Below are 22942 nucleotides of genomic sequence, written 5' to 3'. Positions count from 1 at the left end.
AACGGTTGGCTTGGGAATGACGAGATAACATTTGTTGAATTCTTCTTTTTTGGTACCGTGTTCTGGCTTGCCATGGTTGCTCGGAGAGTCGCGATCCTGATGTTGGTTGGAGGCACAGGAGTGAAGGCGAATGGTTTTCTCGGCCTGGTTTTACCTGCAGAGGACGCAGCCCGGCACCCGGTATTGTTCTTCATGCTGCAACGAAATTATCAATTGAAGCTGGCTATGGATGGCCCTGTGGCATCTTACTCTCGCTTTCCCGAAGATGTGGAGGAGTTTGGCATTATTTGGTCTAGTCGTCAATGGTCCAAGACGATATAAAGAATAAGGGACTGGTTATGAATTGCAATAAAAGGCAGAAAGAATGAACGATGTGATGCATTGAAGGACGTTGGGAGGGTTTGACGTCTTTGAAAAGCACGGAGCTTTTATTTCTAGACTTCAAATGCGCAAGTTGATTAAATTTATATGATTGTTTACTTCAATTTGTTATGGCCTTATTCTTATTTGCCTGGGGAAGTATTCTGAACTCGGTAAATATTGCATTCTATGTCGAGCCAAGTTGTAAATATACATCGGCTTAAGAATTGGCGAGCTCTTATGGCCATTGCCATTTTTAAACTCATAACCACTCGTGGGGAAAACAAACTTAAAGCTGCCTAGAAGGTTTGTTTGTTTGATATTTGTAAATACAGCGGGCTGCGTTATCTCTATTCTCAATTATCTTGACCAAGAAGTCAATGTAAGGTTTGAAAGAATGCCTCAGGCATACACATTGCTCAGGTGTTAGCGTGTTAGCCTCGCGATACCATTCCCCTAGTAGCGCCTCATGCTCCAATCCGAACCTTGTTCATGTACCTTAGCTTGCTCGCTCTGTGCACTATCCCTGCACATTGTTTCCCTTGATTAACTTTTAGCAGTGACGCAGCCTCACACTTTCACTTCACAAACTTCATCCACCACCAATATCGACCATCATTGATACACGCCGAATTGCTATATCAGGACGAGGACAGCATCATGGCCGACTACGATAGAAGACCTCCGGGTGGCTACCGCAAGCGAAGATATCGAGGTCAGTAGATTAACATCAATGCAAGATACGCGATGTTGTCGCGTTGTCTCTGATGCGCCTGCTAATATGCTGCCCTGCAGATGACGATGACCAATACGATCGCCGAAACCAGCGGAGACGGGTTGATTCTGCGCCCCTTCCTGTGCGCGTCCGACGACAGCTTCTCAGCATCGCAGACTCCCCTTTGCGCCGATGGGCTGAAGAAGTTCAATCCATTGCGCAGATGGTGGCCGAAAACTACGACGACGAAAACCTTCGCAGGACATTCCTCGAACTTGTGACACAGCTTCTGCTCGAACAGCCATTGAAGACACCCTTCGTCGCCGCCGTCGTTCTTATCATCAACACATTGAAACCCGAATTTGTTGACGAGATCCTTGCAAGTATCACGCAAATCACAGCAGAGAAGATCGCACAGGGCGAATGGCGTGACGTGAAACTGCTACTCAAGTTCTTAGCTTGTCTGCAGTCTCTTCTTGAGGGAGATGGTCTTTTCCCAATTTTGGAGGAGCTCTTTAGCCGAGCTGCGGACCTCCAGACAGCTAGCTCAGATGACGTGAGTTTCGAACATCTACAATGGAATTCCATTTACTAACTCTAGGCAGACCATTGGTACTGAGATTGTTAAGATCATTCTTCTCACCATCCCCTACATTATGGTCTCCACTCCGGGACAATTCCAGCAGAAGGCCGCGGAATTGATGGAAAAGACAGACATCATTGCGTCGGAGCCCCATGCCCTACAGGCCCTTGTTGACCCCTACCACCCCGAAGGCAAGGAGGAGAGCCCCGGCACATCGCTGAGCGTGTGCATGCTGCTCCAAAAACAACTTCAATCCGAAGCTGCCAATAACTGGGAGCTATCGTGCTTGCCACGGCCCTGGGAGATGCCTTTGGAGGATATTGAGGCGCAAGACAAACTCTCGAGTGCGCCCAAGCACGCGCTTCCCGAGATTTCCATCCCTGCGACTGTCATTGCCGGACCTCGCCCTCTGTTTCCTGAGATTTACTTCTCCGTATACACCAATCAGGATATACCCTCAGTTCCTGCCGTCACCGATATTGCTTCCTCTCTTATCCGAGACGGTCTTCTCGACACAATCAACATTTTGGACTTTAACCGCAACGTCACGGCTCGCTACTTGATGGATTTGGACTGCTACTTCGCTGACGGCACTTTTGTTAAACGAGCTACACCTTTCGACGAACTGAAGAATTTCCCAACGGGAAAGAACACATGGAAACCTGAGGATGTTGCTGTTGACACCGTCTTCTCACAGTTGTTCCAACTGCCTATTCCCGAACGAAAAGTCGTGTACTATCACTCCGTTCTTACCGAAGCCTGCAAGCTGGCACCAGCAGCCATTGCACCCAGTCTTGGTAGGGCGATCCGATACATGTACCGAAACAGCCCGCGCATGGATCTGGCACTGAGCTACCGCTTTATGGACTGGTTTTCCCACCATCTCAGCAACTTTGGCTTCACATGGAAGTGGGCCGAGTGGGTAGACGATGCTCAACTGCCTGATTATCACCCTAGCAAGTGGTTCCTGAAAGGAGCACTTGATAAGGAGGTGAGACTCAGTTTCGCCCAGAGAATTCAGAAGACTCTGCCTGAACCTTATCTGCCTCTGGTAGGCCCTGAGAAGGAGAAGGATGTCCCTGATTTCAAGTTCAAGAACCCTGGTATGTACTTTGTTGTGTCGTGAAACCCAGACAACTGACATGCGATCTAGATACACCATTCTCCAAGGAGGGCATGGAAATCGCCGGTCTTCTGAGAAAAAAAGCTGCGGATGAAGAGTTTCAACCTTTTATCGACAGCATCCAGTCCCAAGCTTCGGAGCAATCACTGGATCCCTTGGTTGCTAGCACAGATGTCTTTATGACCGCCATCTGCTGGGTTGGCTCCAAGTCGTTGAGCCATGTTCTGGCTTGCATCGACCGGGCCAAGGGCAGACTGCTTGAAGCCGGCAACGCTTCAGAGGCGGCGCGTGCTCAGATCATTTCAGCACTTATGAGCTACTGGCATGCACACCCAGGTATCGCACTCTCCATCACCGAGAAGCTTCTCAACTACTCTATTTTGACCCCAATGACCGTGGTGGACTGGGCCATTGTCGCAAGCACACCAGCAAACGGCGCCAATGGAGGCGAGAGTCTAGCTGAGCCACATGTCTTTGAGCTCGTCTCCAACACACTTACCAAGGTTGCCACTCGCAGTCGCCAGGTGATTTCTTCTCCTGATACCGATGACGAGACACGCGCCAAGGAAGTCAAGTCAATCCGCGACCTTTTCCGTGCTACAAATGATGCCCTCATTAGCTGGGCCGGGGGAAGCAAGGATGAGCTAATGGAAGAAGGCGACGGATCAAGTGATCGCGAGGCCATGATCCGACGATGGGGGCAGCGATGGCTGCGCGTCTTCAACAGAATGGGCGCTGTTGAGGAGGCGTTTGCTCTCGAGGCTGCCAAGAATGTAGGCAAAGATAATATGGTAACTGATGGAGCAGAGAATTAGAGGAGTTAATTGCAAGGTTGTGGTGGTGGGAGGTGATAGATAGGGGCTGTATTTTAGAAATGGCCATATGCTAAAAGGAGCTCACTCGGTGTAGCTTCCTCTCGAGAATTATAGGTACAGGAGCTGAGGCGAAATTTGTCTAATACCATGCACGTTAAAGAGTTCTCTTGCAGGATTCATCATTCAACTAGACATAGCCATGACATGTTACAAAATTCCCTCTGGTGTGCCATTCTATGACGAGCAATACTTATAGTGTCTAAGCAAGTGTGTCGTGGTCACACATTTAATTGCCTTTAAACTGGTGATGTGATTCGGTCACCGTTACTCGTGTACTTGAAGGATGTGGACACGCATTTGATATCGTTCATACATAAGTCATAACTCAATCCATATGCAACACTTAACACTCCTTATCCTTGATCGTGGTAGTATCCACCTGATGCTGGAAATCAAGACCAAACACCCCAAAAGTACCATGCTGCCGATAGAGCCTATAGAATACATACGCGCCGAGCTAATGTTGAGGGTATTATCTTTCAGTCCATTGAATCGAAAGCAATCTAATGCAAATAAAAGAAAGTTAGGGCGTAGAGTAGAGGGGTCGCCTGTTGATCTCATCATGTAAGGAGATTTCTTTTGATGCGCTGAGGCAATACAGCTCTGCCAATCACGAGCTGCTCGGCAGCTTGGGACGCCTCGCCCAATTTTTTCAACTTATCCATGAGGTGACTATTGTTCAAATGTTAGTCGATCAATGTTGTCTGACACAGGGTGAGGGCGTCTTCGAAATCCGTCCATCATCGACCTGAAATTAGGCGTGGTAACAGGTACGGAAGCTTTCGGGGATGACACAGAAATCTGGGGTTGGTACATGTGAAATCTCACAGGGCTGTTGGTCAGGGTTGGGGTTGATGTTGCTGTGTCGGTTTCATCCGTAGTTCCTAGGCCAGGGGTCGGGGTTTTGGGGACGGGAAGGAAGGGAGGTTTGTTCAGCTCGACGAGTATCAAGAAAGGCTTAAAATATACGTACTTCACCGGAAGATGTCCACGTGAACCCTCCGTCCTTGCGAGACTTACACGGTTCATCTGTCGCTCGTGCTCGTGAAAGTGTTGCCTGATGCGTTCACGACAGTCTCGAATATCACCACCGCGGACTACGTATCCACAATCGTCTTCTTCGCAAACCCAGGTCTCGTCAGGGCCGCGTGGAATAGTCGTTGGTATGTTGTCTGCTCTGAGGAAAATTTTGACGAGTTCCTCGGACGAACTAGGAGCCGGTTCATCCTCAGATGACCCTAGCTGGCCCTCGTTTTCAATCACGTCGTCTTCGTCGGAAAAATAATGTGATCTTTTCGGCTCTGCTCCTTCATCCTGCGAGTCGCTGTCCACATCAGAGTGAGCTCGCTTTCTGGAAGCGGCTGTTAAACGAAGGCTAGACTTCACACCGGATGGACGGCCTGGCCTTCTGATACTTTTGCCAGCTGGCGATGAACGAGCGGGGCTTGAGAACTCTTCATTGACCGGTCTCGTAGGTGTTCCGATTTGCGCGAGGGGGGGTGGCTGGGCCAACTTGCTAGAAAGCGCATTGCTCGATTGCTTGCGTCGTATTAAGCGGTACGGGAAATCGGATGGCCTGATGGCCACAGGGTGGAATGGTTTCTTAGAAGCTTCTTCAAGCCAGGAGTAGAAACCATGGTGCTTGTACTTATCCTTATCAAGCGCCTGAAGCAGAGCGCCCGCGTTGTAGTGAAGTACTTCTTCAATTGGGACCCTGTAGGATGCTTTCTGGTCGCTTTTGTAGTTGGGAAATCTGTATTTCGTCCAGAGCTTATACATAGCGGCCGAATGAGTGAGGCCAGCCTTAGAATGTTCAGTTTCCGCATATGCCCACTTGATAGCGTTTAGGACATTCTGGAAGGGAGTCTCATTTGCGCCGGTTACCGAGGAAGAGATCTCACTTGGGTGAGGGGTGAATGATGGTGTGCTTATTGATGAATGAACGCTGGCTGGTCTTGGGATCGCCGACGTGTCCCTTGAGATTTGATTAGAGCTCACCACGTCGATGATTTCAGGGTTGACCCTGTGACTAGTAGAGCGTGACCGCGATGCTGGTTGTGGTGGCGGGCTGTCATCGAGTTCGATGACCTCTGGGGTAGCATTGCTAAGAGCGACTGATGGAGCTGACGAGCCATTGCGAGTTCGTGAGGGGAGTGTCTGGGGTACCGATGGCCCGCTGATCTCTATGGAAGGAGACAGAAGAGGCTGAGGCGGTTTATTTTGGCGCCCAATTTCTTTCTTGTAAATATCCTAAGGGTCTATGTTAGTCTAGTTTGCCGTGGGACAGAAGAGTCTTCTACTGACGGGATGTCTTTTGATCAACCACTGGTAGAAAGGAGTAGTTCGCCAATCAAGTTCGCTGCTATCTCCAGTGCACTGTGAGATCAAAAATGATGCATGTTTATCACATCGCGAAATAACATCTTCGAGTGTCGAGCCGTCTCCGATCTTAGTGGCATACTTAAAAAGGTTAGCAAGGCCGCACGCCAGATTAGAATGAAGTGGCCTTGAGCACAAACCTCGTGGAAAACATGATGAAGGTCCCTCTCAATATCCTTTTTACCCCTTTTTGTTTTCTTAGGCTTTCTATCGCTGTAAATAGCCAATATACGATAATAGAGTACCACAGCCTCTCGCATCTGTCTGTAGATGGGTGCGTATGCCTTTGACGGGTTGAGCTCAAACCAAGCACATGTACCCGCAACCCAGATGATCGGCGAATCATTCTTGTCTTCTCCAATAGAGTACAGAACGCACTTCCTGACTTCTATCTCGACCGATTTGCGGACTTTCATGATGACTAGAACATGTTATTAAACGTAATGCGTAAGACAGTGGTTGGGGCACAAACGGTGCGCCCTCTGCGCTGGATCCTCCACAAGGCAGGTCCCGCGGACAATGAATGGTCCACGGTCAGCTACATCAAGGGCATTTTCCATAGTTTGTTCATCTTTGTTTAGAACGATAGCGTTCTTGAGTTCAAAGCAGGTCTCGGGGTCGACACCGGAATGGTTGAATCTCATAACCGACTTTTCCTGGCACCATGACATCTTGCTTCCATCTTCGGTGTCGACACTCGACGTGGATGCACGGCGGCGACGCCCAGCCATGTTTGCTGGTTTATATTCAGATGGAGCCCATAGAGCAGTCAGTTTGGGCTGTTGATCCGCACACTCGGTGATGGCGACAGGGGAACGAATATAAATCTGGTATGGCCAGGTATTTGTTAACGATAAGTTGCTTTTGGCCCGGAGCAGAGGCAGTCAAGTCCATGAACTGTAATGCGCAGCGAGAGTGGACAAGCCGAATGTGGAGAGTGAGAAGAGTGCAGCGTGGATGCTTGGTGATGGTATTGAAGTGTTGCAGCTATAATCGCAGGGTTAGCAGGTGTAACCTATGAACGCGGTCGCGCTATGGAAAGTGTAATGTGGCGGGGCAGAGCCCAGTGAAAGCTAAATACAGCTTCTAAGACCCATTAAAACGCGAGCTTTAAAGTACCTGCGCTCCAACGAAGTATCTCTGATAATGACTTGTTACGCTTTGATGGGTCGACAGAATTGTTCAGTTGCTCCCTATACTTTTGCAATTCGTAGAAAACATAAAAATATGGAACAAACAGGAAATAGATCTCTGAGATGCCCCTGTCCAAGACTTAAGAGTCTTCTCTTGGCTTCAAGTTGATCATCTCATCTACCCAGTTCTCTTTCATCTATTGGTTATGTATTATTCGACTAAATGTCCAGTTGTTTAATGTAACCTAAAGTTCTCTAGAGTTTGTTTTTAGCGGGGAATGCGCCGACAAGACTTTTTTTCTCCGTCCTCGCATACCTAGTCCCAGGGTGTGCAACTTATTTACTGAGGCGGGTGGTGAATGGATTCTTTTTTACAAGCTCCACCGCATCTTCACACCTTACTTACCTTCTTTCCCTTCATCTTTTTCTTCACTGTCTGTTCTATTTTGTTACTGGAAGCGCTTATATGCGCCTCCCAAAAAGGTATCTTAGGATGGCCACGGGTTCTATCCGGGAGGGCGTATTTGGTATGTGATTGCTCTGGGTTGATCTGATCATTCATGGAATCAATGGTATTAATGCGATTGCTCCTATCCAGCCATCAACAAACCTTGCGGTCAAAGCTCAGCCCAAGTCATTCGAGAATGCCAGCAGGCTTTCAACCCTTCCGAGTTTTTCAAGCCATTGATCGAGTCAGAAGTCGCAAAGCGCATGAACGAGAATGGCGGGCAGCCCGCCCGTCGCAAGGCTCTTAAGAAGGCTTCCCAAGTCAAGATTGGTCATGGAGGAACTCTCGATCCTCTCGCTACCGGAGTTCTCATCCTGGGCATAGGATCTGCAACAAAGGCACTGCCCAATTTCCTCGAATGCACCAAGACATACGAAACCACCGTTGTGTTTGGCGCCGCTACGGATAGCTACGATAGAGTTGGTCGCATCCTTACCAAGCGGCCCTATGAACACATTACTCGCGAAAAGGTCGAGAAGGAGATTGCCTCCTTCCGTGGCCGTCAGACTCAGATCCCGCCGCTGTTCTCTGCGCTCAAGATGAACGGAAAGCCCCTCTACGAGTATGCGCGTGAGGGCAAGCCCATCCCTCGACAGATCGAAGGCAGAGAAGTCGAGGTCAGGGACATTGAAATGGTGGAGTGGTACGAGCCCGGAAAGCACAACCACCGATGGCCTACCGAAGAGGCCGAGGCTGCGGAGCGCAACCTGGCAGAACAGGTCTGGAGGGTCAAGAAGCAACAGGAAAGCAATAAGCCGTTGAGTCCCGAGGAGAAGCAGCAGGACATCAAAGCGATAGCGGCTCATGAATCGTTCAAGCGCAATTTTGAAGAGCGTCAGGATGCTCTTATCAAGGATGCGCCTTCAAAGAAATCGCGAAAGTCAAAGGAGCCTCCCATGATGTCGGGCGCTCTCGGAAAGCTACCACAGCAAAACTACTCCAATAAGGGACATAACCTGGTTCCCGACGCACCCGACTCGAGCACTCCACCTCCATGGAGCGATAAAGGCCCTCCAGCTTGCAAGGTGCGACTGACAGTCACATCTGGTTTCTACGTCAGAAGTTTCTGCCACGATCTAGGCGCCAAGCTCGACTCAGCTGGTCTCATGGCAGAGCTTTCGCGAACCCGCCAGAGCGATTTCGAGATTGGCAGTGAGAACTGTCTCGAGTATGAGGACCTCGCCAAGGGTGAAGAGGTCTGGGGCCCCAAGGTCGCCGGTATGCTTGAGAGGTGGAACAATGGCTTGGGAGCCGGCTCTCGAGGTCCAGCCGGCCCCTCAGTGAAGTCCCAGGAGAAAGAGACCAAGGGTCCCGGCTCTCCTACAGGGGAGCATAACAAGCAACAGAGCAATAAGGGCGAGAAGCGGCGACGGTCGGAATCCCCTAACGGGACAGGGTCACCACGCCGCAAGGCGGTAGCTCTTGAATCCAAGCAAGACTCCAAGCCCGTGAAGGAGCCCAAAGAGGATGTCAAGCCAGACGCCGGGAACCGCTCTGATGATGAGAAGTCATGGAACGGCATCGAAGACTGAGCTATGAGTACGACTTGATGTGAAAGACAAGACTTGACGAACAGGTATAGAACGAGGAGCACGATCGTTCATATCCGCTAGGATAGTTTACATGCGAAAAGGTCGATTAAGATTAGTGTATATATAGCACGACCGTGAGAGAGCCACCAACATCAACTGATGCGTGGCTAGACTAGAGGTTTTTGAGAGCAGCATGTATCATTCAGGCGTTGTTGGTTTTATGGACCTAAAAGAATATATATGAACTTTACTCCACAGAACAATTCCTGTAGGTATATGTGATTATGAATTTATCCTAGGTAACTCAATCCTATGTTTATAAAATGCATCCGGCCTCGTTGAACATCGCTTTTTGCTCAACTCAAGGCTGCCAATATTTTACTGCCCACTCGACTCTCCTATCGCACTACCGAGTTCCTCCCTTGCGCCGTGAATATCTTCCATTCTAATACCACTACGGTCACACATGCTGCGGAAGATGCCTCCCTGTTTCCAAAGCTGCAATGGCGTATCCAACTCAGCGATACGTCCCGCATCCATGACACAGATGCGATCGTAGCCAATGATGGTGCGCAATCGGTGAGCAATACACAATAATGTCTTGCCTCGGAAGCCAACCGCCATGGTAGCCTGGATCTTGTCGTCTGTTTCCATGTCGACTGAGGAGGTGGCTTCGTCACAGACGATGATCTGGGCACCTCGGACAAGAGCTCTCGCAAGAGCCATGAGTTGTCGTTGGCCGAGCGAGAAGTTGAGGCCATCCTCTTCAACGGCTGTGTCGAGGTGGATACGTGAAGGGTCGTTTGTGCGGCGAGCGTCCTCGGGTGTTTCGGCGTCGGCAGGGACAAGATCTGCCTTGCGAAGCGCGTACCAAAGCTCTAGGTCGGTGTGTTCGTTGAAAGGATCTAGGTTGCTACGAACAGTTCCTCGGAACAGGGTAGGATCTTGCGGGATGATAGCGAGACGAGATCGAAGATCATGAAGACCAAGTGTGGAGATATCGAGCCCATCAATGGTAATTTTGCCACCTGATATCTCGACCAGACGGAAGAGCGTGCTCATAATAGAGCTCTTTCCTGCGCCAGTGCGCCCGACGATACCAATACGCTCGCCACCCTTGACATGCATTGTTAATCCTGAGAGAACCAACGGGAGGCCTTCTCGATATCGCATCTCAACGTTGTCAAAGACAATCTCGCCCTTCTCGGGCCATGACTTGCGTACTTCGACCGTATGGGAGGGAGCCTCCTCCTCAAGTTCAGTGCCGTAGTAGTAGAGTCTTTCAACAGCGTTCATGGCATTCTCAACTTCGGCAAGCTGACGGACCGAAAACTGCATCATACCCACGATCGACAGGATGTAACTCAAGACTAGACCACCGATAGAAGGGTTGATGGAGAAACGCGAAGTAACGACTAGGATAGCTGTAACAAAGACGAGAAGTACACCAATGAGATCAATCCGCATTGACAGCCATCTCTGATTGGCAAAAGTGATGTAGTATGCACCGTTCATGTCGTCGATAGACTCGCGTAACTCATTGATGAAGCGATTCTGGAGTCCGTAAGCTCTGATGGACGCCACGCCAGTAAGACCCTCTCCGAACTTGGCAAAGACGTGTGATCGAAGAACAGACTCGAAACGTTTAACCTCTCGGGCTGATGCACGATAGTAGATAGCCGCGATGACGAATGCGACGTAGAGAGGAACCAGAGCAATGACGAAATAGTAATAGAACGCAATAATAAGAATGAAGACAGACGTGATCATACCCATGGTAAGCAAGAACATACGAAGCGCATCCGAGAGGTTGTTATCCATAACGTCAACGTCTCTAGAGAAGCGATTCGTAATGCGTCCAAGGGGCGTCGTGTCAAAGAAAGACATGGGTGCTCGCAAAACACGAGTCACAGCGATTCGAAGCATGACTTTACTTGACTTTGTACCGAGGATAGATAAGACGACGGAAAAGGTAAACATCAGAATAGCCTGTACAACACCCAGTGCTGCGTAAATGGCGATGTATACACCCGTTGACAGATTAAACTTGTCCGAAGTCCAGTATGACAGCCATAGACTCGTGACGATGTTGGCTCCTTGAGATATAATGAGAAGGAACAAGACTAGTGGAGCGTTCAAGATCGAGCCAGATGCCTTGATGTAGGCAGCGTAGACGGACCACGAAACACTAGCACTGGCCCTTTCTTCTTGAGTCATCAGAGCAGAGCCCTTCTTCTTTTTCTTCGTCTTCTTCTCATCCGCAGTCGGTTCATCGCCGTCAATAGGCTTCTCAACCTCTTCGCGCTTCTCTTCGATGGCGGTAGTCTCCATTAGTGTCTGAAATCCCTTGTGGTCTCTCATGAGGTTCTCAAAAGTGTCAATAGCTTGAATCTTTCCGTGCTCCATCCAGATGATGCGATCGCATCTGCTCAGGACCCAGAGCTGATGAGTGGCCAAGATACGACATTTGTCCTTGAGAAGGCCGAGAATGGCATTGTCGAAGATGTGTCGTCCAACGTGGGCGTCAACAGCGCTGAGAGGGTCGTCCATGAGTACAATGTCAGCATCGAAGTAGATGGCTCGAGCAATGTTGAGACGCTGCTTCTGACCACCAGAGATGGTGATACCACGTTCTCCAATTTCCGTCAAATCACCATTAGGAAGCATATCGATATCTGCTTGAAGAGCACAACTGTATAGTGAGGTTAACAACAATAAACAACTGGTAGAATGCAGGTTACAAACTTACGCTTGAATGACCTTGTTGTACCACGCCTTGTCTATATCCTTGCCAAATATAATGTTGTTCTTGAGAGTGGTGTTTTGGATCCAAGCATATTGGGGACAGAACGCTCTGGATGAGCCGAAGGTGACTTGGCCGTTTGTCTTTCGCATATCTCCAGCCAGGGCAGACAGGAGGGAACTCTTTCCGCTACCCACTGAACCAATGACAGCGACAAGCTCGTTCCTTTTCACGTCAAAGTTGAGATCCTGAAGCTTGAAGGGCTCCCGCTCCTCGACAAGAGTGCTTGTATCATCGCCAGAAGACTCAACCTGGGAAGGAGCGCGTTTGTCCTTTTCCTTCTTGCCCTTCTCGTCCTTACCAGCCTCCTCCTTGTGAGACTTCTCCCAAGTAAACGAAGCATCCTCAAGTCGAATCGCATCATCTCCCTTCGTGTCAAATATCATGTCTTCAACCGTCTCTTCCTGAAGCAGGAACTCCTCAATTCTCTGAACGGATCCCCAGGCGTCAATTACCTGGCCCAAGACCATCGGCAACAAGTTCAAGGGGATTCGAAGGCCGTTGAACAAAGCCAACGAAGAAAAGACTTCAGCAGCCGTGAGTCCATTGTGCGTCAGGGAATAACAGATGAAAGAAAGCATAGAGGCGAAAATGGGCAGCGACATGCTAACAGCGTTAAGGGCGTTTCTGATGGCGAGCAAGATCTGGATGGCGTGAATCTCCTTGTTTCTGAGATCTCCGAGACGTCCCAAGAAGGCCTTTTCCCAACCAAAGTACTTGACAAAACGAACCGACTGCAAAATTTCCTGGGTGAGAGAAACACGTTGATCGGTGATGAGGTTGATCGCTCGTCGTCGATGGAACAGGCTTCGGATCGCCCTTGTCAGGAAAGGCATACCAATGACTAACAAACCGTAACCAGCCAAGGCGCTGTAGGTGATATTGACGAGAAGAAGTGCCAACGTGAGCAGACACAAGATCGGGGATGTCCATACCATATGGAAGAGAGCAGAAGCTTGATCGACACGGTAGGTATCGACACTTTGCAAAGCAGTGATTCGGCCGTTACCCCAACCTGTACCATCTGAAGCATCTGGCTTTGCTTTCTTTGCTTTCTTTGCCTTCTTCTTGGCTTGAACATCGTCTTCTGCATCACGAACATTGCTCTGCAAAGCACCCTCAGCCTTAGCGCGGCCAGAGATAACCAGCGACTTTTCGTAGATGAGGCCAATCAAAATTCCTCTGCTCTGACCACCCACTGTCATACCTCGGTAGATATAATGGTTGGTCCCCAAACTCTGACTGATTTGCATCAGCGTAATACCGATGGCCAAACCTATACCTTTGCCGATATGGGGTGGAGGCCCGCCGGTCTGGTTCGCTACATAGGCATCGGAAGCGAATTGAATTAGGTATCGAAGCGTGAAGGGACTGATGACTTGTATGATGCTGGTGTAGAGAGCACATGCACCGCCGGTCCAAAATTCGGCCTTGAAGGTTTCGTGCATAGCCCAAAACAGAGGGTTCTTTTCACCATTTTCGACTCGTCTCTGGAACGACTCTTTCATTTTCTGAGTCAGAGGCTCGACTGACCTATCGGGATTGACTGTCCATATGTCATTCGCCTCTAGGGGTCTTCGATAACCAGCCTAAGAATATCTCGTCAGCATAATCGACATAAGACGGGCCGCGCCGCGGTCAGATATTGGTGGCTTGCAGATCTGTCACGATCGCCATCCAAATTGGAACATGGGAGTATTTCGACTTACATGCATTAGAGGACTCATCCATTGGAACGTCAACTTGCTGAGGAAGCCTGCTTCGTGCTCCCGACTCTTTACTGACTTTTCAGGGATTGGAGGTGGTGAACCCCAACGGAGAGGGTTAAGTTTCTTGTGCCATGACTTTTTTGGGGGATCCTTTGGGCCTGATGTCGCCCGCGAAATTGTTTGTGCTTCAGATGCACCAGTGTTGACTTCTTCGAGGTCTGCCAATCGTGATTCGTTTTTTTCATTGAATTCTTGGGATTGCCTTCTTCCTCCACTGTCCTTTTCTTCAAACTCTTTTATTCGATCCTCATCTGAGTCACCAGACCGTTCGAAATTGGTCGGGGCGAGAGGAGCAGCTTGAGTATCAGAAGGCTGAAGCTCCTTATCCACTGGGTCTGGCATATTCGCTGTGCGTCAACCTCTTATAACCTCTCCAAGGCCAACAACTGTATACACAGAATTGAGCCCAATGGTATCTTGTCTCGGTTCACAGGTGATGTCAAGTTTGTTACGGAATAGTCACAATATTAATGACACCAAAACATCGAGATTGAAACGGAAACAAAAGGCCTTCGTGCGATACAACCTCGAAAAGGATTGTCAAGGACGAAAGGGTTAGGCGATGGATCCCACGGGTAGATCTTGGCGAGATGAAAGGATGGACCAGAGAGAAAGATTCAAGAAGAAGATGGGGAATTAAAGAGAAGAAGAAAAAGAAGAGATCCAACAAGAGGGATTAGGGAAGTACGGTAATAGAACCAGGTCAATATGACAGTTGCAAAAGAATCCGTCCAATGGGTGTGCGTGGGCGTGGCTGCATTAGCAAAAAGCGGACTGGACTGATCTATCCGTACGGACCTAGTCCTAGTCCTAGTGTATCGTTGACTGTAAAGGTAAAGGGAAGGCAAGGCAAGCAAAAGGATTACAAAGCAGCGTATAACAATACAGACCGCCCGAGGACTTTATTAATCCGATTCGCAACAGACTCGGACTACGGCAAACAAAGATGGATTGATGCCTGCCACGCGGAGTCAGCACAGCACCAGGGGGGTCGGAACTTTTTTCTTGCTAGGGAGACAAGTAGGATCGGGATTCGCTTTTGTTTTGTCGATGACGGTCATGACAGACTCATGATGAGCAAACTCTGAGAACTTGTCTGAGTGAACAACAGTGACCCATATGACAGAGTGGAATTGAAACGAAAAAGAAAAGAAAAGCTGAGCCGCAAAGTGGCTCGGTTCGTCAATAATAACATGATGGATACTGTATCGTACTGTACTGTTCGGTTCGGCCTCTCGCGCTGAACTGAACTCCTTCAAGATCCAGTCCGCGTATACGGATAAGCTATGACCAGCATAGATAGCTTCCCCCTTGGGAACTTGAACGGTTTAGCGAAAACGAAGACTCTTCTCATTAGTCAATTTCTGTTAAGTGTGTAGGTGTGGAGATCCCGCTGGTGACCAGCTTGGAGCTCTAAAGGTTCAACTTCAACAGGCAAAAAACATCTGCGTAATAGACCTCTTTTCTCATGCCGACTGCAATAGTACAGTGGTCATGGACGTTGGAGCCAGTTCTAAAGGTTGGGACTTATGAACCATGTTATCACCATCTAATGAGCAGGGTATCTTCGTATACCTTGAGCCTGTTACCACGGATGTCGGCATGTATGTAATGTCGAATGTCCATCCACCAAAAACATGCGACTATACTGGTTAAATCTGACAACAACATAGCAGTGGCTGTTACTGTACGGGGGACGTTTTACATGTTTCACTTACCAACTCAGGCTTAAGTTTTCCAGGTGGTGACTCAACATAACCTTTTTCGTCATGCATAATAAAAGTCACTCGTTAATGAGTCTGGTGACCGACCACCCGTCGAGGTTAACCTTTGAGATACAGCCATGACGAAGAGTTCCTGATTTGATCGTTTCCCCCCCAAGGCTATCGGTACATCCCCCGCTCTCACATCTGCCAACAGCTGAACTACTGCATGCTATTGCATCGTGTAAGCGAGAATGAAATGCAATGTCCAATAGCATCATTGAAGAATCACTTTTCTGGGCTTGAAAGCTCGGCTCCGATTCGGCCACAGTCAAGTCAAAACAAACCGGACTTAGCGGCAGGGACTTAAGCCTAAGATTCCTGCTGACATAATACAAACCGATCGCAATGTCGGCCCCACACTCCAACTCCGTTCCGACGGGATGTGGAAAGAAATTCAAGCAAAGAATCTAGAGCTAGAACAGCCCGAACTACAAGGCTGAGATTCGTCATCCAGGATTATTCAGTTCTGATTTTTGTAAATAATCAAGCTGACGACTGACGTGTAGTGCTTATCCAAGCACTGTATCCTCCTCCGCGCGGAGTCCGAGAGAAAAGAAAGAGAAAAAGGTCAATTCGTCATCTAATCCCGAGAGCAATGGCCGTCGACGATATCCCCTCCGTTGCCTTGCCTGGCAAGGTCTTGGGCCCGGTTACCAAGTTTGCGCCCGGCGCCGGTACACACGTTTACGAAGGAAATGTTGTCTCTTCTCTACTAGGCCAAGTCACTGTGACGCCTGCGGCCAAGGGCCCAGGACCTCAGAAGCGCCTGAACAAGATCACCGCCCCTACGTCAGAAGAGCTTGCCACCGTCTCTGTATCCCGCCATGGTCGTAAGCGCGAGATTCTCCCCGATGTCGATAACATTGTCCTTGCGCGTGTACTCCGCCTTATGCCCAAGCAGGCCATTGTGGTGATCCAGCAAGTGGGCGACACTGTTCTCCAAACCGAATGGCAGGGTGTGATTCGAGTGCAGGATGTGAGGGCAACAGAGAAGGACAAGGTCAAGATTTACGAATCTTTCAAACCTGGTGATATTGTACGAGCGCAAGTGGTACGTTGTTCGTATTCTGCTGTGCCACCGCCAATGCTAACAATGTGCTAGATCTCTCTTGGTGACCAGGCCAACTACTACCTCTCAACGGCATCCAACGAATTGGGTGTTATCCTGGCCACGAGCGAGGCGGGCAACGACATGGTCCCTATCAGCTGGAAAGAATACAAAGACCCCGAAACAGGCATCAGTGAGCCTCGAAAAGTCGCAAAGCCTAGCTGAGCTTGTTGCTTTGTTAGAATACCGCCTTCCCTTGTGTTGGAATGCAACAAGGGCACGCGACCTCGCCTGTTTCACAATATAACTGGGCATGCTTGCTCACGACGAAGCAATTATACCCCACATGATCGATTTGCTACTGTAGGGAACAAGGCGTCATGATGTTGATATAGCCACAAAGTTCTAATCGTGTTCCTTGGTCGTCTCGCGGCGTGACACTCCCACCAGGAACGCCCAAAAATGCTACAATCCGCCTGGCTGGGTCGCTCAACTCCGATACACTAAATCGGGTATGGGATAATCTAGGAATTCCACGGATGAGAGTTAAGCCCAAGGACCGCCTCATTGAAAGTCGGAATGCGCTAGAATCAACTTAGAAGCCCAAAGTAAGCTTAATAACATCAAAATTCAAGGAGTGTTTTTGATATATTGCATTTGATGTAACCTGCCTGACGTGAGAGTTGCATCGATCTGATTCACTTCAGCAGGGAGCTGTTACAAGATATATGTTCTAGGAGTAGTCAATGTTTCTCGTTAACCCTTTGGACATGACTCCTCCTGAGCTTTGCTGCTGAAACGACTGAGAATAAAGAACAGCCAGCCCCCTGTCCCCCATGCATGATACAACAAGGCGGATAGAGTCAATGCATCTGACATCAAAAGAATTACACACGTACCAATGTCTGGCAAGAAACATCATTGGTTTCCAACTCTATAGTCCCCTGCCACTGAATGGACCCTGATCAACCAGGAACGCGCCACTGAGAAGGCCTGCTCAGCCGCCGAAGCGCCTCCCCACCATCGCACGCAGGCGTCAAAGCCACTGCCCGCATTCGTTCAGCGACAAAAATAGGGACACTTGGACCGGCCACCCTTGTTATTATCCATGGATCGGGAACCTTTTTTCTTTGAAACAGCTCAACTAGGTTGGGTTTATATTTCATCCCTTGGTCGTCGTGAAATTTGCTACTACGTCTACATACAACTCTGAAAAATAAGTCTTTCATTTTTTTTACCCAACCTGTATAGGCAACTACCTACAAACGATCTATACACTTGACCTGATCACAAGACCTGTCGCTATCTCTGTTCGACCCGAAGCGCTTACATCCGTACATCCCGTCTTCTATGCGCCGGCCATGTCAGCAACAATGGTCATGACAATGGCACCGCCGACTCTCTCTGCCGATTCCACGCCGTGCTGCCCAGGATGCGGCTACTCCTTACCTCTCGATCACAGTCAAGTTCAACTGCTAGAAGCACAAGCCCGTATCGAAGACCTCGAAAACCAGGTCCGACTACTCAACGAAAAGGCTACAGCCGCCGTGGATCGATGGGCCGACTACGAAGACGAAATCTCTATTCTAAGGGCCCAGCTTCCTTCTTCGACAACAACACAAAAACCTCAACCCCCAGCAACTCCTACAAATGCTCGCATGTCATTTCTTCAGAGCGGCACCAGCCGGCTCTCCTCGTTCCTCTCACCACGCAAACCTCACGACCTTCCTCACATCGACACCAACCCCAACCCCAACCCCTCTCGACCTGCCAACCGACGTTCTCTAAGCAGCCAGTCGCACCGCCTACAGCATCAGGTGCAAAACCAAGCTCCACCGTCGCCCTCGGCTGAAGACCTTCTCGAGGCTCTGAACAGAGAACAGTCCCTTCGAAAGGAAGCCGAGGGCAAAGTGGCAGCTACAAGCCAGGAGGTCGAAGAACTCAGCGCTGCTCTTTTTGAGGAAGCGAATAAAATGGTCGCTGAAGAAAGACGAGCACGCGCTAAGCTGGAACAACGGGTAGATGAGCTGGAGCGACGAGACATGGAGAAGCGAAGACGGTTAGAGAAATTGGAAGGGGCCATGTCTCGGATCGAGCGGGTGAGATTGATGTTGGCTGAGGCAGAAGAAGATGTCGAGTCAAGCAAGAAAACAGTCAAAGAGATCGAGGCACTGGAGAGACAACAAGAAGAAGAGGAACGAAAGGAGAGAGAGCGATCAAGGATGAAAATATCAGAGCACAACGACCACGACTCAGTCTACAGCGTGTCTGCCGATGAGAATTCAGAAAGACGATCCACTGATAAGCCCAACAGACGGGAGCAATCAGACGACGATACAACAGGGAAATAAAAGGACTTTTGCACAGCTGGATCAATCATTCGTCTTTCTTTCTATTATTAATATCATACAGGCAACTCATAGATCTAAAGGTACAAACGCATAATGAAGTCGCTGCATACTTGTTTGGGCTAGTTGATATAGGGCGTGGAGTTTGGTCGTGTCGGAAATTGGGCATAATGCATGGTGCAATGGCGTTGGTGTTACGAGGAGGAAATCAAAAGGGAGCAATCATTCGCCTATAGCCCATCAAGGGGCGAACTATTTGTTTTTACACACAACCTACTGGAATATTGTCACGTACATTGATAAATGTGGCTAGACACAAAGAGGTTTCACTTCCATATTGGTAGCCACACAAGTGATTCTGCCATGACTTCGTCTCACCTGGTCTATTTTTACATCCTCTGTGACGCATGTACAAGGGCGACCGTTACGCCTGGTCATGTCACGGTTGCACTAGCATTTGTAATTGCAACAATGTCGCTAATACAATTGCTGTACATGAGTATCGTGATCGGCTGGCGTCGTATGGTCATGTCAGTCACGCGACCGCTTTGACCTTGGATGATTAGATAGACAATGAATTTGTCCTGTGGTTAAACTATGTACAGATGAAGCTAGAAAGTAACCCCTGAATATGAACCAAAACCTTAAAACTCCATCTGGCTGTCCTGATATAATCGATCCGATCTTTAAATACGTAAACGAACGTCGCCGAGTAGGGGTATTATTAACCATGCCTTCAACTGTCTATCCAAGTTGTATATGAACAAGACAAGTCGAACCCACTCGTAGCTGAAGTCAAACGTCTTGATGAAAGCTGTGTAGAGCAAAATATTACATGAATCATGTTATGAAATGATATCGGGTTATCCAGAAGCCATGCCCCAATGATAAAGACCTCTTCTCCTGACGCCACTGTTGAAAATGAATCAGATGCCACTTCCCATGTCTAAGGACATATCGCTAATGTGTCGCTCATATGTCTTCTTCTACATTAATGAAACAAATCGGCCGGCGTTGATCTAAACCCGATTATGTGCACCGGGAGAGCCACTGCCATGCGATGAGCGCCTAGCAGCTGCGCCAGGCATATGAGGAGGCGGCAGACTTGAAGGATCATCGGCGAGAAGATCTTCGAGGAAAGCGCTAGGGGCACGCTGACTTGGTGGTCGGTTCAGATTGAGAGTCGAGTTGCTGATGTCTCTTCGGGCTTGGAATGATGGTGAGTCGGGGGGACTGGGCCTCGTAGGAGTACCAAAGTAGCCTCGAGAATCAGGACGCAGGTTGGTCATGCTGATGCTGTGATCGTGCTGGCCACCAGGAGAGCTAGTGCCGGCGGCATAAAAACCAGAAGGCAAGAAAGCAGAGCTACGATTACCCGGCCCATTGTTCGACGCCGCAGCTGTCGGGGAGAAGAACAAGTTAGAGGCACTGGGGGCCGATGAGAGAACAGGTCCTCTATTAGTTCGTCGTACGCCACGTCCAGCCGAGAGCGACATAGTAGAGCCGGTATCGGTATACTTGTAAAAAGGCGCAGGAGGTGCAGGAAAAGCTGTCTTTGCGGTTTCATCGTGCTGAGCTTTGGCAGCTCGGTCCACCGATCGATGTAGAAGGATGCCAACGATAAGACGCCAAAGAAGAATGCCAAGGCCAAGCGCACCCAGAATCGCCCCGACGGCGATGAAGACAGTCCCGTCAGGGGCACTTGAGTGTCGCATGAAAGGTGCGTTATTTGTGGGTGGAACGGAAGGAGCTGGATAAGTGGGAATTGGCTTGTACCTTGTCAAAGTAGGCATGGCTTCTTCGGTACCAGTCTCAGCAATAGCCGTGATTTTAGATTGAATATCTTCGGTTTTTGTCGGACCCTCTCCTGTTACAGTGGTGGCCGAATCTTCCTCCTCAGTGGATGCAGGTTCATCGTCCTTCTCCTCTGTTTTCGAGGGTGCTTCATCCTTTGTTTCTTGAGTTGATGCAGGCTTTGCGCTGTCTTTTGTTTCGCTGGCAGGCTCGGGCTTCTTTTCGTCACTTGCCTCTTTGGCAGACTCGGCAGCATCACCGTTCTTCGCATCGGTTGGTTCAGCAGCGGGGGCCGGCACAGCAGAGGGGTCGTTGTTCTTAGCATCGTCTTTATTGTCGTCCTTGTTGTCTTGGGCCATCGCGACAGCACCGTAGATTGAGATCGAGGCAAAGGCCGAAACCAAAAGGTTTGGTCTCGGTAGGTAGTTGGTAGGTCGCATGCTGGGCTACGAATGTCTGTCTGTCGAGCACTTGCTCAAAAGAATATGTCGTGTATATCAAAGAACCTCGAGAATTATCAAGAGCCGGTAACAATAAACAATGTCCCCTAACTGATAGACGATCAAGGGCGGCTGAGATAAGTTACGTATATCGAGGGCGCTCCGGAATGCGAAAGGGAGATTCAGTAGTGGTTTAGCTCAATCGTGCCCTTGCAGTAAAACAGGCAGTACCCGACAAGAACAGAGTACTTCTCTCTCGATATCTGAGAACGAGGAGACGCCGAGCGTATTTCGAAAGGATATTTCGCGTGTATTGCCCTAACAAGGGGCGCGGTGAGTAAAGGCAGGAAGCGAGGGACTGTTAAATTAAGCCGATAATGCTGTTTCCCAGTGCCAGTTCTGCCAAGGTGCAGTGCAATACAAAAAGAAGGAAAAGGAAAGAATGTAATAACGGTATGGGCTAACGAGTGAGTGTGCGTAACCAAGCGAGTGGATGAGACGCACTACCATAAACCGCGTTAGCAATTATTAATTGTAGAGTTTGATAGAGTCAAGATCGGGCTGAAGCCATGGGATGGAGAGGAACTGAGAGAAAGATGGGGTTGCACGACTGAATGGCAGGGACTGGGGTGAAATGCACCTTCCTAAATGCCTGCTTGTCAGTGCGTAGGCCAGGCGTTTGTCTGGGATCAGGAGTAAGAGAAAAAGGGGAATAGTGCACTTGACGAGCCAGTCGGAGAACGGACGGTTAAGATTGAATAGGTCTAGACTCTTTGGTCTTGATGAACCCCATTCGCTCGTATTCGATAGTGCCTGGCTCGGTTCAACGCTTGGGACTGCAAAGCTCAGGAGATAGTAGTCGCTTTGGAAAAAAAAGGCCACTACGGCACGGCTTTCCATTAATTATCTCGTCTTCAGCGCCTATTTTCATATCCTCTGGTACGACTCATCACCACCGTCCGCCACGTTTACATGGTGGTCAGCCTTTTAATCCAACTGGCTGACCATTCAGAACTTGAAGGATACTTCAGTGTTGTGCTCCTTCTATTGATCCTATGGTTGGTTGCTATGGAATGGATGTTGACGATCATCCACACAAGGATAGTGTGGGTGCAAGTTGACACATGATGCGCAATCAATTGCACTTATGCTTGTTCGCCGTTTGTTCAATTGTCGAATTTCCTATCAACAGTTTGCTATCAAGTTGTCAATCAGCATATGGTAGGGGAGGAATTCGCCCATCTGGACGTGCTTGATGTGGCTTCTGTGGCTACCCTTTCTGCCGCTTTATCTTGCAGATGATTATGCAACATGAAACCGTTGAGCGACGTTTCTAACGACTATGCAAGGTAAAATAAACTCATCCATGATCCATGATTCAATATTCGTAAATTAGAGTTTGATCATCGTTATCATCTAACGACGCCACAAGACAGTGTTTCGGTTCCTTACATCTGCCCTGAATATCCAAAAAGTCAAATACGCCAAACAAGACCCTATGTGCATATAGCGAGCTGTATCTGGAATCATGGTGATACTCGTTGCCTCTCCACGCACCAAAATTTGTTGTTTTCAGGGTCCTGTATGAGAGCGGAGGAAATCTCGCACACGCCAGCGGGGTAATTGACGTGACATAGTCTCCGTGACATAGTCTCCGTGACGGGGATCTGCTATGGCTCCGCGTGTGGGTTCTTGTGTTTTGCAGTTTATCGTGTCCAGCCACGCGAGGAAACTTCTCCACTCTCAACTTTCGCGACGTCGCCAAA

General features: G+C 49.1%; 7 protein-coding genes across 7 annotated transcripts; 4 read left to right on the top strand and 3 right to left on the bottom strand.

The window, feature by feature from the left end:
• Positions 1-715: 715 nt before the first annotated feature.
• EDB82DRAFT_506149 (MIF4G like-domain-containing protein) lies at positions 716-3756 on the top strand. The gene is made up of 4 exons (XM_025727359.2): positions 716-1075; positions 1156-1631; positions 1681-2761; positions 2812-3756. The coding sequence occupies exons 1-4, from the start codon at positions 1021-1023 to the stop codon at positions 3594-3596; spliced, it is 2397 nt and encodes a 798-aa protein (XP_025581833.1). The 5' UTR covers positions 716-1020; the 3' UTR covers positions 3597-3756.
• On the bottom strand, positions 3757-7255 carry EDB82DRAFT_506145 (uncharacterized protein). Its single transcript, XM_025727358.2, has 5 exons — positions 6508-7255; positions 6176-6456; positions 5961-6116; positions 4630-5906; positions 3757-4328 (listed from the first exon to the last, which is right to left on the bottom strand). Exons 1-5 carry the CDS (start codon positions 6764-6766, stop codon positions 4217-4219), a joined length of 2085 nt encoding a protein of 694 aa, XP_025581832.2. The 5' UTR covers positions 6767-7255; the 3' UTR covers positions 3757-4216.
• A 228-nt stretch (positions 7256-7483) lies between these two features.
• On the top strand, positions 7484-9470 carry EDB82DRAFT_506144 (pseudouridine synthase). Its single transcript, XM_025727357.2, has 2 exons — positions 7484-7695; positions 7767-9470. Exons 1-2 carry the CDS (start codon positions 7635-7637, stop codon positions 9206-9208), a joined length of 1503 nt encoding a protein of 500 aa, XP_025581831.2. The 5' UTR covers positions 7484-7634; the 3' UTR covers positions 9209-9470.
• On the bottom strand, positions 9398-14318 carry EDB82DRAFT_237794 (P-loop containing nucleoside triphosphate hydrolase protein). Its single transcript, XM_025727355.2, has 3 exons — positions 13721-14318; positions 11958-13600; positions 9398-11900 (listed from the first exon to the last, which is right to left on the bottom strand). The coding sequence occupies exons 1-3, from the start codon at positions 14120-14122 to the stop codon at positions 9587-9589; spliced, it is 4359 nt and encodes a 1452-aa protein (XP_025581830.1). The 5' UTR covers positions 14123-14318; the 3' UTR covers positions 9398-9586.
• A 1635-nt stretch (positions 14319-15953) lies between these two features.
• On the top strand, positions 15954-16886 carry EDB82DRAFT_237731 (uncharacterized protein). The gene is made up of 2 exons (XM_025727354.2): positions 15954-16597; positions 16649-16886. The coding sequence occupies exons 1-2, from the start codon at positions 16142-16144 to the stop codon at positions 16817-16819; spliced, it is 627 nt and encodes a 208-aa protein (XP_025581829.1). The 5' UTR covers positions 15954-16141; the 3' UTR covers positions 16820-16886.
• Positions 16887-17967: 1081 nt separating this feature from the next.
• On the top strand, positions 17968-18945 carry EDB82DRAFT_526860 (uncharacterized protein; the record flags this gene model as incomplete). The annotated part of the gene is made up of 1 exon (XM_025727353.1): positions 17968-18945. The coding sequence occupies one exon, from the start codon at positions 17968-17970 to the stop codon at positions 18943-18945; it is 978 nt and encodes a 325-aa protein (XP_025581828.1).
• A 783-nt stretch (positions 18946-19728) lies between these two features.
• On the bottom strand, positions 19729-21440 carry EDB82DRAFT_237763 (uncharacterized protein). The gene has a single exon (XM_025727352.2). The coding sequence runs from the start codon at positions 21174-21176 to the stop codon at positions 19962-19964; it is 1215 nt and encodes a 404-aa protein (XP_025581827.1). The 5' UTR covers positions 21177-21440; the 3' UTR covers positions 19729-19961.
• Positions 21441-22942: the final 1502 nt, after the last annotated feature.

This window comes from Fusarium venenatum (genome assembly GCF_020744135.1).
Source record: "Fusarium venenatum strain MPI-CAGE-CH-0201 chromosome Unknown EDB82scaffold_3, whole genome shotgun sequence".
Lineage (NCBI taxonomy): Eukaryota > Fungi > Ascomycota > Sordariomycetes > Hypocreales > Nectriaceae > Fusarium > Fusarium venenatum.
This window is presented reverse-complemented; position numbering and strand designations above follow the sequence as displayed.